The following is a 16243-nucleotide window of genomic DNA, read 5'->3' as shown; positions in this document are numbered from 1 at the left end:
CTCTGCAACAGGCCTCTGCCTGAGGAAGAAGAGCAGACCTACCTTTAAAGCCCCTATTCTTCTACATTTCTTTGTGTTTAGCTGCAGGGACTCAGTGTGAGTATTGGAGTGGAGGTGTGTTGGGTAGTGAGCCCTCTTTGGGAAGTATGATGCAGCTGCAGCAGGCTCACAGGGGACCAGAGTTTGCCCATAGTCTCATAGATGTAGAGGGGCCCTTCGCCAATGTCAGTAGAGGTAAGAACGCTCTGTGTAGCTAAACTTGCATATGTAAAACTTATTGTGTAATTTGAGGTGTTTATGGTTTCTTGCAGCTGTATATGGCTAGGGCCAAAGAGATGTCTAAAGTGGCTGATATGGAATCCCACAGATGTATTGGTATCAAGCAAAATCCTACTGATGAAGCACTGATATTGATTTGAGTTTGTTTAATATTGCAATGTAATCCAAGCCAATTTCTGTGAATTTTAATCTTATTATACCACACTAAGTTGGCAATCACATGCTGTTTATTTTTAACACAGTGCAAGCTAAACAGGAAAACAAAACACCATTGTGGTTAAAAGAACAAAACCATGTAAAATGCAATGCAACATAATCTTTGACATGAAGATAACATTTACATTTTTTGCATTTTAGATGATTGGGACGCAGCTGTGGCCAGCCTGCTGCAGGTCTCTCCACATGTGTCTCAGGTTTTATGGAGTAATACAGTCCGCTGTTACCTCATCTACACCCAGGAGACCAGAGCAGAACTACATGCCTTTATACAGGTACATCACAAACACACAGAGTGTGCAGGTACTTGGGGGTTGACCTGAACAACCGCTGCTGTGGAGTGCCTTGATAAACTAGTAGATTTTTTTATGCCAGCTGTCTTCAGGCCCCACAATGCCTCCTCCTGGCCTGCTTTCTTATGACCAGCCTATTTAGAACAAAAATAGGACAGTCCCTCTGCAAACACTTACATCCCACACACTATTAGTGGTCAATCTGATAACTCCAGAAAATCAGATTTTGTCAGTAATTCCTTCAGTGTGTTTACATGTACTTGGGTAATCAGATAAAATAGAAGAACTAAAATGTCTTACCTTGTTGTTAAAGGCTCCTTTAGCTAAGGCACTTTAGCATTTTAACCTTGAAATAAAATATGGTTAATTCCTAGAATTTGAGTCACAACAAGCAATATTTTATTTATTTATTTTTTTAATTAGCCACTAAGATTGTTAGTTATAAATCTACCAGCCAGTTGAGCTGCCCATTTAAAGTCACTTTTAAAGGATGCTGAGAATAATGCACAAGTAACAGTTTTGCTTTAGCAACCACAAAAATTAAAGTTATTGCTTGTAAAAATGTTCACATGCTTATGTTTTAAAAAATACAACTAACTATTTGAAATTTTTTAACCGAATACACATGACTAGGGAGAAAAACAGGCTGAGGCTTAATAAATCAGAAAAGACCCTGAAAACAAGCTATGATGAACAAATACACACACAAAACAGAAGGAATAAAATAAAAACATTTAAGTGCCAAATAATGTAAAATTGTACTGTGTAGTCAATTACAGCACTGTATATTTGGGCATTTATGCTTGTTATGCCAAAATAACTGTAAACATGCTTATTTTGAAAGCATTTAAATGAAATAAAAAGGCTGATCAATATTTGAACCCTGGGCCTCATTCACCAACCATTCTTAAGAAGAAATTTCTTCTTAAAATGCACTTACACAGTTTTCATGAAAATTCTGAAGTTTACCAATGTTTTTTTAAATTGGGGTCTACACGCACTCAAGAGACAAAAAATTCAGCAGTTTAGGAATACGTCATGAATCTGACATAGACTTATCCTTTCTCAAGAACAAATTCAGGGAAAAAACTTGGAGAAGAAGTTGGTGAATGAGGCCCACGATATGTTTATCATATGTTTATCCTCTACAAAGCATAGAAGATATGGCTTCATGGAAGATATGGCTGCAGAAAGCACTGAACAGCTGTACCAATTTCTGCACATCACATAAGTTTTAATAAGACTCACAGATATTTATAGGAGCATGATGATGTTATACCTTTATCATGGAAAGAAAGGAATGTTGGTAAAAAGGTATGCATATTCGTTTCTTAACCTTTTAAGATCTTCAGTGGACAAAGTGATACCAACTTTTAATTTTTTAAGAGTTTTGAGGCATAAGATGAACTATTCACAGAAAGTGAAACAAATGAATAGTGGTATTTTTATTCCATTTCTGATCATATGGTGGGGCCAGCTTCATGGAGGTTGCACTCACCACTGAGAAATTATGTGTTTTTATTCATTATTCATATATGACTCCCATCTGATTTAGTGCCCCAATTGGGCTCCTTCGCTAAAATTGCCACTGGTACTATTTTGCACGGCGGTAGTTTTTAATGCTTTATAAGAGTGATGCTTGGCGACAGTGAGACTGTGTGTTCTTTGTTCTTCTTTTGTATTTTATTGTTTCTCTTAAGGTCAACTTATGATGTTTGTGTATGTTTATTTACCAAAACTAGTCCTAATTCATTGTTACATGACCATTACATGACCATTTTCCAACCTCTGTTTTATCCCTTAGAATTAAAACAGGCTGTTTTTGCCCTGTCCATTTTAGACTGATATATGTAAATAACCTCTAGTCTGGGGGGGCTTGGCTATGGAGCCCCGGAGGGGACGGAGGTAAAATAAATAAATAAATAAATAATTAATTAATTCGAGTGTTTGTGCTCTCGCATCAAGCTGTGGTGTTAGAGACCATCACACAATTACAAGAAGTAATGATCAGCGTTTCAACATCCTTAACATATCTATATATAATCTATAGATCTATTAAACTCTCTTGCCATTTGACCTCATCCCACATGAGTGTTTCTGTGGGTTTAATTTGAGTTTGTTGAAACAAATTGACGCTGACCATTTCTTCCTGTAATTGTGTGATGACCTCTAACACTGCAGCTTGTCACTGGAGCAGTGACTTCTATATGTCTGTTAAGTATGATCATTAGAAAGTGCAGTTTAGTGAAGATTGTGGTTGTAGTTTGTCTTCCTTCATTTCACCACCAAACTGCAGCTGCACTGTTAAATCTGTGGGCTATTTTCTGTGAAGAGGAGCTACAGTTTCCTCATGTTGAGCATCATGATTACCTGATGAGCATCTCTGTCCATTATCTTATCAATCTAACTCATCAAAACCCTTCAGACAGTTTCCGGGAGCTGTTATTTGTCCTGTACAGTAGTAACTAACACGACCTATATCTACTACATTGATTTTGCACATGAATAAAAAAAAATAAACAACGTGCGTTCAGTTAAAAATGAAACATGACAACGGTTAAAAGAAAACGAGAGAATAAATGAGAAAATCGTGATCATGAATTAAAAACAACGTACCCATGAAGTAAAGAAAACGTGCTTACGAACTGCAAAACGTTTGCTCGAAATAATTATTTTTTTTTACCTCCGTCTTTACCACTCTTTATAACTTAAGCATTAAAGGGCAGAGCCATACTGCTGTAGGCTGAATAGGCAGGTATATGTTATTTTTCATGACATCTCATAAAGTGTATTCACCAGGGGCTATTTTTGCAGCTTGCTTTCTGGGTATGGACTGATGAATAAACAGCATGTTTTGAAACTTTGAGTTTTACACACTTGATCTAACACTTTTATATAAGAGATCTGTTTTAGCAACTTTTGCCGTCAATTGTGGCCCAGATGTTTTTTTGTTTGTTTGTTTGTCTTTTTGGACTCCAGTAACAACTGGTGATGTAACTATTGGGAGGAGAAAGCTCTCCTTAAGGAAGTTGAATATTTACAGTTACCATTATCTAATCAATTCTTATTTAAATTATATCAGGTGTGCTGTTCATAGAATTGAACAAGTTAGGAACCAAACCTGAGCTTCATACTATATCAAACTCGTTTATATAAAATGGAAAAACCTTAGCACTTTGCGGGTGTATTTTGTCTTTTCCAACTTATCAAGTTGAAAAAGTATTGTGATATTGCATACCATAATGCTGAGTATTCGTACTGTGTGTCTCTTAGACTCATTCCCCTGGGTTGAAGAGGTTTTGCGAGGGTTTGGGTCATTTCTACCTGAATGTGTGTTTTCCCGAGGAGAAGGCCGCTCTGTACACTAATGAACGCAAGATGGAGATTGAGAGGAGCTCTGTGTGTGTGCTGCTACTCAAGTCCTCATTGTCCAGGTCAGTCCTACACATAAATCTACTCATCCACACATGCACACTATGGATGCACTGAAACATTTTGGCAGAAAGTGAAAAAAGGCAAAAAGAAATGAAAAAAAAAAATTAGTCTGGTGGATTTATTTTGTGGTTTCTATGAGGGACATTAGACAAGAGGGTCAACTAACAAGAGAGGGCATGGTTCTCTCTGAACTTTGCCATGTTAGATGCTACTTAAAAAACCACAATGTCCCGCTCGATATGCAGGATCTAGCAAAACACTAGAGAGAGGAAGTGAAGTCCTATCTATAGCAACAGGTTTTGAAATGATAAAAATATTTACAAACAACAGTGCCTAAGCGCAAAGTATAACTAAAAATATGGAATTTGTTGTCCTGAATGATTAACAACAAAGTCCTTATTAGAAAGCCTGTCCACTCAACAGCCATCTTGCAATGTCCCTAGGCAGTTATTTTTAGTCATTAAAGACCATGCTTTCTTTGAATGGAGAAAGACATGTAAACCTGAAACTAAAAACCATATTAATATTTCAAAAGCATTTTTGAAGTCTCTTGTAAAGTCAGAGAAAATTATCATAAAAAATTGTAGCATTTGGCTCAAATGACACACAAAAACAGTTTGTTCTGACTATTGCGCGTGCGCTTTTCGCCACAATGAGGAAAAGTTTTTCCGCTTGTGGCTTAACCTGTAAACTGACAACTTTCCACATAAAAGACGCCATGTTAAGCATAATGAGCTTTTCCATTGATTTTCCAACTAGTGAGCTGTCTCCTTCTTTATAATGTCTCTGCCAGTAGACCTCTGTAGTCAGGGACATTGGAGTTCTTCGCACATACCATAGCCTACATAGTGTAATAATTTTAATAGTAGATTTTTCTGACGTGAAAGCTAATAATATATTTTCTTTATTATCTTTTTATATTTAGTATATTTATTAAAAGCATAAATAAAATCATTGATAAAACAGCAGATTAAAACAATACAAAATGCACTTCTTATCTGTGAGCTTTGATTTGTCTTTCTGTGGCTGTGTAGCTTTGTAGTGAAAGATGTCGAAGAGGCATTTGTGAAGTGTCCAGACTCTCGTCCTCTGCTCGTGTATCTGAAGTTGGGAGACAGGAAAGGGGAGTGTAGCGGAGCATCCAGTCTCAGCCCAGCCACCAGAGAGCTACTTGAAAGGGTCAACAATGCAGACAAGACTGCAAAAATTAAGGTAGGGGACACTACCATTTGCATGTGTGAAGGGTCCCTTATTTGAAATCAGGCAAATTTAGAAATGTATGAAAAACAAACATGTATGTGTGATGTGATGTAGCCCCCAAAAAATTAAAAGGGAAGACTATGATTTGGGAATTCGAATAGAAAAAAGGTTTGGATTTTGATAGAAAAGGGACTTTTTGGTTTATAGGAACAAAAATGGAAGCATTGTTAAAAGAATTGATAAAAATGGAGAAAATACGTCTCAACAGGTTAGTGTTGTCATACATTCTAAAAATAAATGTCTTCTGCCCTGGATGGCATTTTGTCTTACCAGTGAAACTTTTTTGGTAACACTTTACTTGAAACCTGCTACATGATATAACAATGCCATAAACATGTCATATGCTGTAATGAGTCATCATGTCAGATTATGTCCATTAATATAACACTGTCATGTTACTTCACTGTTAATTGCAGTCAGTGTGTGTATTCAGGAGGTCCCGTGTTAGCTGACTACTTTAGCGTTGCATTGTAAGCACTGAAGTTAAAGAAGTTAGTGCTTGGGCTTTTGAGTTAATTGAATTTAAAATAGAAAGTTAATGGAACAAGAATTTGTGGTTTGTGTCCTGTCAACTCAGATAATTATATCAAATAATATTTAGGCAGCCTTAACTCTAACTTTTTAAAGTTAAAACCCCCAAAAAATTTACAGTGTGGCTAGCTGCTAACTCAGTTACCATAATGGTGCTGATGCAAGATTCAGTGGCAAGAAAAAAAGGTTTGGTTTAACAGTCTTTTGAAAATGCTCTTTTCTAGTTTGGTAATGCAATCTTCCACATATTCTTAGAAATCTAGTACATCTCCTGTTTTGTCTTTTGTTTGAAAAATGAGTAACAATCCACTCTTTCAACCAGTCTCTTGGAGAATTGGACAAGTTTTCATATTGACAAATATGCTACGATTTAAAGTTTTTCAGAGATATACCTGGCATAGTTATAGTTGCTCGGCTATGAAGGACCAACTGAGTGAACCATTTTGCGTCAGCACAACCGTAAGGCAGACCAGTGCTGCATCTCTAGTTAGTTAAGACTACCAAAGACAAAAGCTCACTCTTTGTGGGTGAAACAAGCTAAACAGGGACCTTTCTCTGAATTTGTTTTTTTTTTTTCTTCAGAATTTGTACCTTTTTTTCGCCAGAAAAAAAAAGGTTTGATTTTAAGACATTCAGGGGCAAACGAGACCCCCTAGGGCCCCGTGTATATCTCTGAGTTCAATGTTTGATGTTATGACAACTATCTATAGTAGACTTAGCAAAACTTACCTTTTGCTAATTTTTATGATAATAATAATAATAATAACAATAATAATAACAATAAATAAAAACATAATAATAATAATAACAATAATAATAATAATAATGATTATTATTATTATTATTATTGTGGTATCACATGATGTCAAACATTAGGGCATCTTTCATGACAATTGTCTGTAAATAGTAACATGAAACAAAGTCATATTACAAAATCTTTCATAACATGTTATTGCACAGTTATGTCAGTGTTTTGAAGCAGAGTTCAATTAATATGTTACCACTTTGTCTTTGTCATTATTAAAAATAATTGTCTGAAAAAGTCTGTTCTATGTTGTGTAATAAAACTAATATTTTTTTATACTAAGAATTCAGTGTGGTCATTTGGCATTTTTCATGTACAGGTGGTGGACCATGCAGGCTCTGCAGAGGATGGAGCAGCGCTTATTTACACTCAGCTAGAGAAGATTATTAAACAGGTACAGGCATTTTCTCTTGGATACGTTGAAGCATTTACATTACATTTACATTCTCATTTATGTGATTCAGCAGACACCCTTATCCAGACTAAATTTGCAAAAGTACTTTGTTGACCACTTAGAGAATACATTATAGCTAATACAAATAGGTTCAAGGTACCCTTGAGCTAAGACACTGCCAGAAACAAAGGCCAGTGCTGAAACCTAGAAAGAAAGATACAAAATAAGAATTAAGACATGGCATTGGTGCTATACAATACATTTCAGTAAGTACTAGATTAGTGTTCACTTCAGTGGTTTACAAAGAGGTTGGTTTTCGCTCTGCATTTGAAGACAGTGAGAGGTCCTGCTTTTCGGACAGCCAGTGGAAATTGGTAGGATGGTGTGTCAAGCCAGGTTGGACATGAACCTCAAAGGGCTTGGGGTACAGACTGAGTTTTGACCATTGCCATTAGCATCAGGGTTTTAAATCTGATGTGGACAGCTACAGGAAGCTCGTAAGGGGAATGCAGCAGTGGAGTGACATGAATTTTGGAAGACTGAAGACAAGCTGTGCTGCTGCATTCTGGATCCATTGTCAATGGCTCGATCACTCACATAGGACGTTTAGCCAGGAGCAAGTTGAAAACCTGAGTGCCATCCCTAGAGAGAGGGGTCAAATCCTCTGGATGTTGTAGAGGAGAAACCTCCATGACCAATTCAGGTTTGCAGTATGAGCTAAGAACAATAATCCAGATCATCCAGAGTCACACCAAGGCTTCTTGCATCTTCAGATGGAATGACCAGTGAAGGAGATGGCAAGATCATGGTGAGGACCTGTAGTTCCAGGGGTAAAGAGCAGCTCTGTCTTGCTAGAATTGTGTGCTGACATGCACCTGGAAACCCGAGTGTCGGAAGGTTGGAAGGAAAGGATTAGTTGGGTGTCATCTGCCTAGCATGGTAGGAGAAGCCATGAAAGGAAATTACATCACCAAGAGAACGAGTGTAAGAGAAAAGAAAAGAGGATCCAGCATCAGTCCTTGTGGAACACCGGATCCTTGTGGGACAGAAGGATCTTCGACTTGACCATTTCAAAGGCTGCAGAGAGGTCAAGGAGGATTAGAACCGATGATACTTTTTGGATCCTTTCAGTCACTGCTATGTGGGCAGTTTTTGTAGAGTGTGCTAGTTTGAAGCCAGACTGATTGGTGTTTTGGAGCTGGTTCGGAGTGAGAAAGAGAGACAATTGATTGTAGACAGCAAGTTGAAGAATTTTTGAGGGGAAAGAAAAGTGCGATACTGGTCAGTAGATGCTGACATCAGAGCTGGGATTGGGTTCTATTGGGCAGATGGTTGGATTACTGGATGTCAGTGGCTGTAGGAAGTCATCTGTGGAAAAAGAATAAAAACAGTTCAGAGAATTTAGAGCTAGAACATGAGGCCTGATTTGGGGGGTGGGGGGTGAGTAAGGAAGATGTGATGTGAACAGAAAGAGCGGTGAGGGAGAGTGTGAAAGATAGAAAGTGATCTAAGAAGTGGGGGGGATTACTGTGTTATCCTGCTCTGGGGCCTGCTGAAGGTCAGATCAAGAACAGTGCCTGCTCTGTGTGTTGAATGAGACTGGTTGAGTATGAGGTCAAAGGATAACAACAGTGGAAGGCGGCAGGATGACTGCAGCTTGTCCGATAGAAGGTTGAAGTCACCATTCCATCAATGGGGAAGAGAATGATAGTGGAGTGAAATGCCACTCTCTAGTCTCTAGTCTAGTCTCCAGTCTGTAGCGGAGAATGGGTTAAAAACAGATAATAGGGTTGCTGAAGTGTTGAGTTTTCGTAGTTGATCTAAGTCCCTGTCAATGTGAGTCTCTGCCTTCTGGAGTGCAGACTGGCAATTTCAGAGTCCACCTGTCACCCTGGTCTGAAAATGTGATGTCTGTGGGGGAAGTTACTGTTGTTGCAGTTCCTGCGATGGTTGTGGGGTCTTCTTGATCTGTGGGATATGTAGATATGTGTTAAACACATGCTGGAGGTGAAAGAATGCAGTAATTAAACTTGGAGAAATTAAAGAATATAAATCTGAAGATCAGAAGATCAGATCAAAAAGCATATAACTACTAAAGGCGTATAGCAGGCACTTTAGCATCAAGCACTCTGTTTGCCAAAATTATAACAAACATAACAAACTGATGAGTTAAGTAGTCTCAAATGGACTTGATTATGTGGTTTCTTTTGCTGCATGACACACTGTTATCTACAAAAATATACAGACGTACATTGCATATCTAAAAACAGTAACAGACACCTTGAAGGCTGTTTTATGTATGTACTTTTGTCCATATTTATAGATAACAATATGTTATACAGAAGGGGCCACCAATCTTATCCGCAAATGGCTGTTCTGGCTGCAGGTTTTCATGCTAACCAAGCAGGAGCTCACCTCATATCACAATCAAGTGTTGAAGGAAGGAGGCTAACTGATTAAACAAGTGGAACTGCATGTGCTTCTGGTTGATTAGAGTGAAAACCTGCATCCACATAGGCGATCTGTTTGTGATTTTGTGTGATTTGAGGCAAGTGTATAATGATGCCCCTCCTCCACTGTATCTCTCTCTCTTACTCTCTGTGAATAGGAATTGTTAGGTTTGGAGTTGGACGACAGTGGAGTAGTAGAGGAAAGAGAAGATGTGGACTCTGGAGACGTTCTGTGGGATCTGCATGATGAACAGGAGCAGATTGAAGCTTTTCAGAATGTCTGCGGTGCTGCGGGCAACCACAGCTTCCAGAAGGTTCTTCTTGTCACCTCTTCTTACTTCATTCTCATACTCTTATTCCAACTCCACAATATCTCCCCTTGAACTTTAACCTAATTTGGTGCCTTTTTGTATATGAGTATAGTTTTTGATGGTACTGGTCAAGTTAGATACATAATGTATGTTACACATGCTGGCATTTGCTATACCACAGTATCAAACATGCACGGTAACGTTATGTGGGCACTTGGAAATACAGTCGGTTCAATTTCATCAAACAAGATGCATTTTCTGCAAGATGCAGTTTTTTAGACATGCAGGCTCTGCTTTCACAAACTCCTCTTGTGCTCCCATGCTCTGATCACATAAAAACGGTCCTTCCTTTGAGTGAATCTTGTAAAGAATCACAACAGCCACAGCACGGCAGAAGCAAGAGCAGACAGAGACCTTTTCTCCCTGAAAAAGTTGAAAACTCATGGCCCACCTATTCCATTCCTGTTCAATATCATGAATGAAGCTGAGCTTTCCTTATTTTCCTTAAATTGTGGAATGAAAACATTTAAGAGAATTAAGGTGCAATAGATAATACATGCTTTGTTCAGAATTGGTAGCTAACCTAAAAATATCCAAAATAGATTGTTTTCTTTAATATTTGGCCACTATTGGCAGGCTTTTAAGTACATTTGGTAACCATAATATATAACTAACTAGGTGAGAAAGATAAACTACAAATTTCCACGTTAAGCTTTGTAATATAATGACTGGTGCAGAATGTTTAGGATGGATATGTCATACGGCACATATATGCCACTTTTATTTTAAATCTTTGACATGCGAAACATTTATTTATTTAATACAGCATTGTTTACTTCGGAAACTGTTTTTAATTCTCATTACAATAAACTGTTACTGCAAACATAATGCTAATTTGATAGAAGTTCCCATTCACAAGCTGTCTATTGTGTCTTTTGTTTTTAGTATTGAATACCTTAAACATGGATAAGTAAAGATTGTAACAGACATTCAAGGAACATGTTTTCTTTGTTTTTTACAGTTTCACAGTCTCTCTGATGTCTGTTTGAATATGGTAATACAATTCACAGACTACTGTAAATAGTCAACAGTTGTGTACAGTGACTAGTCAATGATGTCACATTGCGCCCCAAGCATTTAACCCTTTCAGACTGAAATTATGTTCCAGTGCACAAAAATATAATATTGCTCTGTTCTAATTCCAAAGAAACCCATATATGATGCTAAATAAAAAAAATCATGATTGTTTATAGTTACTGTTTACTAGCTATTTTGGATGCCAGTTAAAATATAGGCTTGTTCTGAAGACCAGCAACATTCTAGTGTGAATATATAATAATTTTATTATTTTTCCATTCCTTTTGATCCATTCATCCTGAAATTTGCATACAATGCAAGGGACAACAAGTACTTTCAAATTGTCTCAACAACTGAAAAAGAACAACAATGATGATATGAGGTTTTGTTCTGAAAGCAGTGATATGAAGTGCTGTGAGCAAATGCTAACTACATATAACCAGACTAATTATAATCAACCGCTTTGCCACCTAAATCCTAAATATTAATTATGGACCAGTGTAATTCAAAAGTGATTTATTGTACAATGTACATATATTTTAGAACTTTAGAGCTCATTTCATGCATTGTTCAGTGCACAGTGTGTTACACTGAAAAGCAGTATTGCTAGGTGGATAATTACAGACTTGCTACTAGACTGAGATTTTGAGTAAGTGGGGGAAATAACGTGCTGAGACTTTAGGAACAGCTCTTTAGTAAACATCTCTCATGTTAATTTCATCCTAAAATTTAACTTTCACGTATTGCAAGCATTTATTCATGGGATTCAGCAATCCATCAGTGGTTTCTGTTATAAGTAAGTATTGATTTAATTATTTTAGTATGCAATTTAAGTAATTATTTAAGTAATTTAGTAATTATCAGTAAATTGAAATTAGTCTTAATCGATGATATGAGACAGATATATAGTATACATCAATAAGACTGAATTAAGTTAGAGTATTAAGTTAAATCTCTCTCTCTCTCTCTCTCTCTCTCTCTCTTTCTCTCTCTCTCCCTTTCTTTAGTACATTGAAAGACTGAATGACATGGTTGCTGCTCCCCCGCCTACTCCTCCTCTGCTGGTGTCTGGAGGACCAGGCTCAGGCAAATCTCTTCTGCTTGCTAAATGGTATCTTTAACTTCTGCATAAAACTTACACCGTAAGAGTTCCCAAAAATGTAAGATCATAAAAAGTCTGAAAATTTCTTATTTTTCACTATTAGAGGTATTAAATTTTGCGAAGTCCCAGCATATTGTATTTATCTGGCCTGGGTTGCACCGGTTTTGTGTACGTTTGTATATAGGTTTGTGCGTAAAGGCTTTACTAAATTTATAATAACAAATTTTGTTGCACCACAAATCATTGTCACGCCTTAACTAGTAACAACTATCTGCTGTATACACCGATCAGGCATAACATTACGACCACCTCCTTGTTTCTACGCTCATTGTCCATTTTATCAGCTTCACTTACTATATAGATGCACTTTGTAGTTTTACAATTACAGACTGTAGTCCATCAGTTTCTCTGCATACTTTGTTAGCCCCCTTTTACCCTGTTCTTCAGTGGTCAGGACCCCCATGGACCCTCACAGAGCAGGTACTATTTGGGTGGTGGATCATTCTCAGCACTGCAGTAACACTGACGTGGTGGTGGTGTGTTAGTATGTATTGTGTTGGTACGAGTAGATCAGACACAGCAGTGCTGCTGGAGTTTTTAAACACCTCAGTGTCACTGCTGGGCTGAGAATAGTCCATTAGCCAAAAATATCTGGTCAACAGCGTGCTGGGGGCAGCATCCTGTGACCACCAGTGAAGGACTAGAGGATGATTAGCTGATACTGTACAGCAAGAGATGAGCTATCGTCTCGCTTTACATCTACAGGGTGGACCAACAACACAGGTGCGTCTAATAGAGTGGACAGTGAGTTGACACAGTGTTTAAAAACAGTGAGTGTAGAAACAAGGAGGTGGTCATAATGTTATGCCTGACTGGTGTATGTTGTTTTAACATGACAGTAGCATAATCACAACTGCTATAAACTTGCTGCCATGGAAACGCTTGCGCTGACTTTTTCCATGGAAAAAATATTTAGGATTGAAGTTACTAATGTGTAGATGAATTGAATAAAACTGAAATACTCATAGCAATTATCTGTTTATTCTTAAATATTTCCTTGTGACAACCAAATATGCAGCTTTTTTATTGATGGTTACTGGCTAACCAACACAACAGCAGCATGGTAAAAACATTTCAGCAGCTACTTAGTATTATCTTGCATTTAGGCCAAACATATCACGCAAGTCATGCATCAGCCTACATCATGCAAGTATGCAAACACAAATGCATCAAGCTACACAGACATGGTTTTGCGCGTTGTTGCATTCTAAGTTGTGTCACAATCCAGTTAATAACTCAGTGCAAGTGTGAGCTGCATTCTGAGCATTACAGCAAAGGGTGCTATAGCAACAGCCAAGCCTGGCCAAGCTGTCTCATGCTGCCAATACGCTTTCCTTGGTCAACTGTCATAGCAGACAAGCAGTTGGATGAGTCTCTCGCAACAGTTTTTTCCTTGCATAGACATATATGTGTTACATCATAATTTATTCATTCTAATAGGATAGGTCAAGCAACTCACACTCCTCTTCTGTTCACATGTTTAGTAGTTGTGGTTTGTAGTTGTCATTCTAAGTTGTGCTCTATTGCCCCCTTGAATACTAAGTGCTTTAATCACCACAGTGGTGTAAGAATGCACGGTAAGTTTGTACAGAAGGGCCATGCGTTTGCAAGGCGTTGGGCGGGTGTTGTCGTTTGCATTCACATAATTGCGTTGAGTTTGTTTCTGGCCTTGCAGTGCTCCGGCACATCAACGCACCATAACATATCTGTTCGTTTTCAATGAACGCTCAGTGAGATGCGGCCATGCGGTGCATGATTGGTCCAGCACATTGAGTTCGGGGAATGCAGTGTGTCAGAAATTGTGTGGAGCTGAACTTTATGCAAATGAATCCCCAGCCAATGTGATGCGTCTAACCAATCAGGAGGCAGCTGGTGTGATTTGTATCTGCAGCTCAAAGTATGAAACACTGGTTGCACTTAAATTAAATGTTCCTGTATGACATGGAAGACCAGCAGCAAAAGCTAATATATTTAAATACTACTATTTACCTCCAAAATTTAAAATAAGAGCAAAAAACGATCAGTTACATGTTAATAAACTGAAATGACTGATGTTGACTGAAGGCGGTATATCATATATAGATTAAACAAATCCAGAATAGTTAGCCAACCAAAATATCCACTCAGCAGCAGTCCTCTGGTCTAAAAATGATGTAGTCTTATCACTGATGAAGGACTAGAGGATGGCAGGACTGATAAAGCCAAACACATTGAAAAGACCAAATAAGGGTTGTGCCAGTGGGTTTTAATCAAATAGATATTTAATATGTGCCATATTTGAGAGTGTGTGTTGATATGTGGTGGAAATGGTGTTATTTTTGTTACGCTGATATCTTAAAATAGAATAAAAAGCACTGAATTTGAAAACTGTGCAGCAACACATCCTATTGCATAGATGGTCCACAGCAGGCCTACTTCATGTGAATGGATTTTTATTCAGTTTCACAGCCATCTTCTTTTTCTAAATGTCCAGTTTTGCTTACAGGCTATTGCTAAATGCACTCAAAATGCGCACTTGCACTAACTGGATAATCATAGTTAATCTGGCCAATCAGTTCAACAGAGTAGAGATGAGATAGATGTGTGTGATCAGAGGAAACAGTGGGTGATAACTTACTATTTTCAAAACAGGTAAAATGTTCATTGCTACTGAGAACAGTAGTTTTTGTACATTGTGGCCACCCATTAATGTAGTAGGGCTTCACTTCTAAATCCCGCCCTTACTTATATGCAAACAGAGAAGTTGCCCACCCTACCATTAACTAGATAACAAGTAGGTCAGTTATGTTTTTCCTGTTAAAAAACATAATGGACCAAATTCATAAAACACACTGCCAGATTTACTGTGACATTAAGAGAAAAAAGCTCCATGGTGACACCTTTGCTCATTCATAAAGAGGATTACTGGTGTGTTTTACTGCTTGTGTGATGTGAGGCGTGGCCGCGCTTTTATCTCATTTTTATGCACCTGTAGTGATTCTTAACACAACATAAAAAAACAACGTACAACCCCATTTCCAAAAAAGTTGGGACGCTGTGAAAAATGCAAATAAAAACAATATGCAATGATGTGCAAATCATTTAAACCCTATATTTCATTGAAAATGCTTCAAAGACAACATATCAAATGTTGAAACTGAGAAATTTTATTGTTTTTTTGAAAATATATGCCCATTTTGAATTTGATGCCAGCAAACACGTTCCAAAAAAGTTGGGACGGGGGAAATAAAAGGCTGGTAAAATTGTGTAATGCTTAAAGAAACACCTGGTGGTTGATTGACAACAGGTCAATAACATGGTTGGATATAAAAAGAGCATCCCAGAGAGGCTGAGTCTTTCAGAAGTAAAGATGAGGAGGGGTTCACCACTCTGTGAATGACTGCACAGGCAAATAGTGCAACAATTCAAGAATAACATTTCTCAACATAAAATAGCAAATAGCTTTTGCTTTTCCTCATCTACAATACACAATAACATTAAAAGATTCAGGGAATCTGGAGAAATCTCTATGCAAGGGACAAGACCAAAAACCAGTATATGCTGGCTATGATCTTTGGGCCCTCAGGCAGCATTGCATTAAAAAGGGACATGGTTCTGTAGTAGCAATCACAGCATGGGCTCAGGAAAAACTTCTAAAAAACACTGTCTTTGAAAACAGTTTGTCGCTGCATCCACAAGTGCTAATTAAAACTCTGCAAAGAAGAAACCATATATAAACAGGACCCAGAAACTCTGCCACCTTCTCTGGGCCTGAGCTCATTTAAAATGGACTGAGGTGAAGTGGAAAAGTGTCCTGTGATCTGACGAATCAACATTTGAAATTCTTTTTGGAAATCATGAACACTGCGTCCTCCGGGCTGAAGACCACTCAGCTTGTTATCAGTGCACAGTTCAAAAGCCAGTATTCATGATGGTATAGGGGTGCATTAGTGCACATGGCTTAGATGACTGGCACATCTGTGAAGGTACCATTAATGCTGAACAATGTATACATTTTGGCAACATATGCTGCCATCCAGACGCCGTCTTT

General features: G+C 37.9%; 1 protein-coding gene across 1 annotated transcript in view; it reads left to right on the top strand.

Annotated features, from left to right (window-relative positions):
- Nucleotides 1–16243, top strand: part of nphp3 (nephronophthisis 3) — a 98324-nt gene that overhangs the window by 25740 nt on the left and 56341 nt on the right. Inside the window, exons 5-11 of the mRNA XM_036564688.1 lie at nucleotides 82–234; nucleotides 637–770; nucleotides 4062–4222; nucleotides 5258–5435; nucleotides 7139–7213; nucleotides 9822–9977; nucleotides 12059–12162. Of these exons, the coding sequence (XP_036420581.1) occupies nucleotides 82–234; nucleotides 637–770; nucleotides 4062–4222; nucleotides 5258–5435; nucleotides 7139–7213; nucleotides 9822–9977; nucleotides 12059–12162 (961 nt within the window). The remainder of the gene's footprint in view (nucleotides 1–81; nucleotides 235–636; nucleotides 771–4061; nucleotides 4223–5257; nucleotides 5436–7138; nucleotides 7214–9821; nucleotides 9978–12058; nucleotides 12163–16243) is intronic.

This window comes from Colossoma macropomum, unplaced genomic scaffold (assembly GCF_904425465.1).
Source record: "Colossoma macropomum unplaced genomic scaffold, Colossoma_macropomum, whole genome shotgun sequence".
NCBI lineage: Eukaryota > Metazoa > Chordata > Actinopteri > Characiformes > Serrasalmidae > Colossoma > Colossoma macropomum.
Note: the sequence above shows the minus strand (reverse complement) of the source record. Positions and strands in the feature narration are given on the sequence as shown.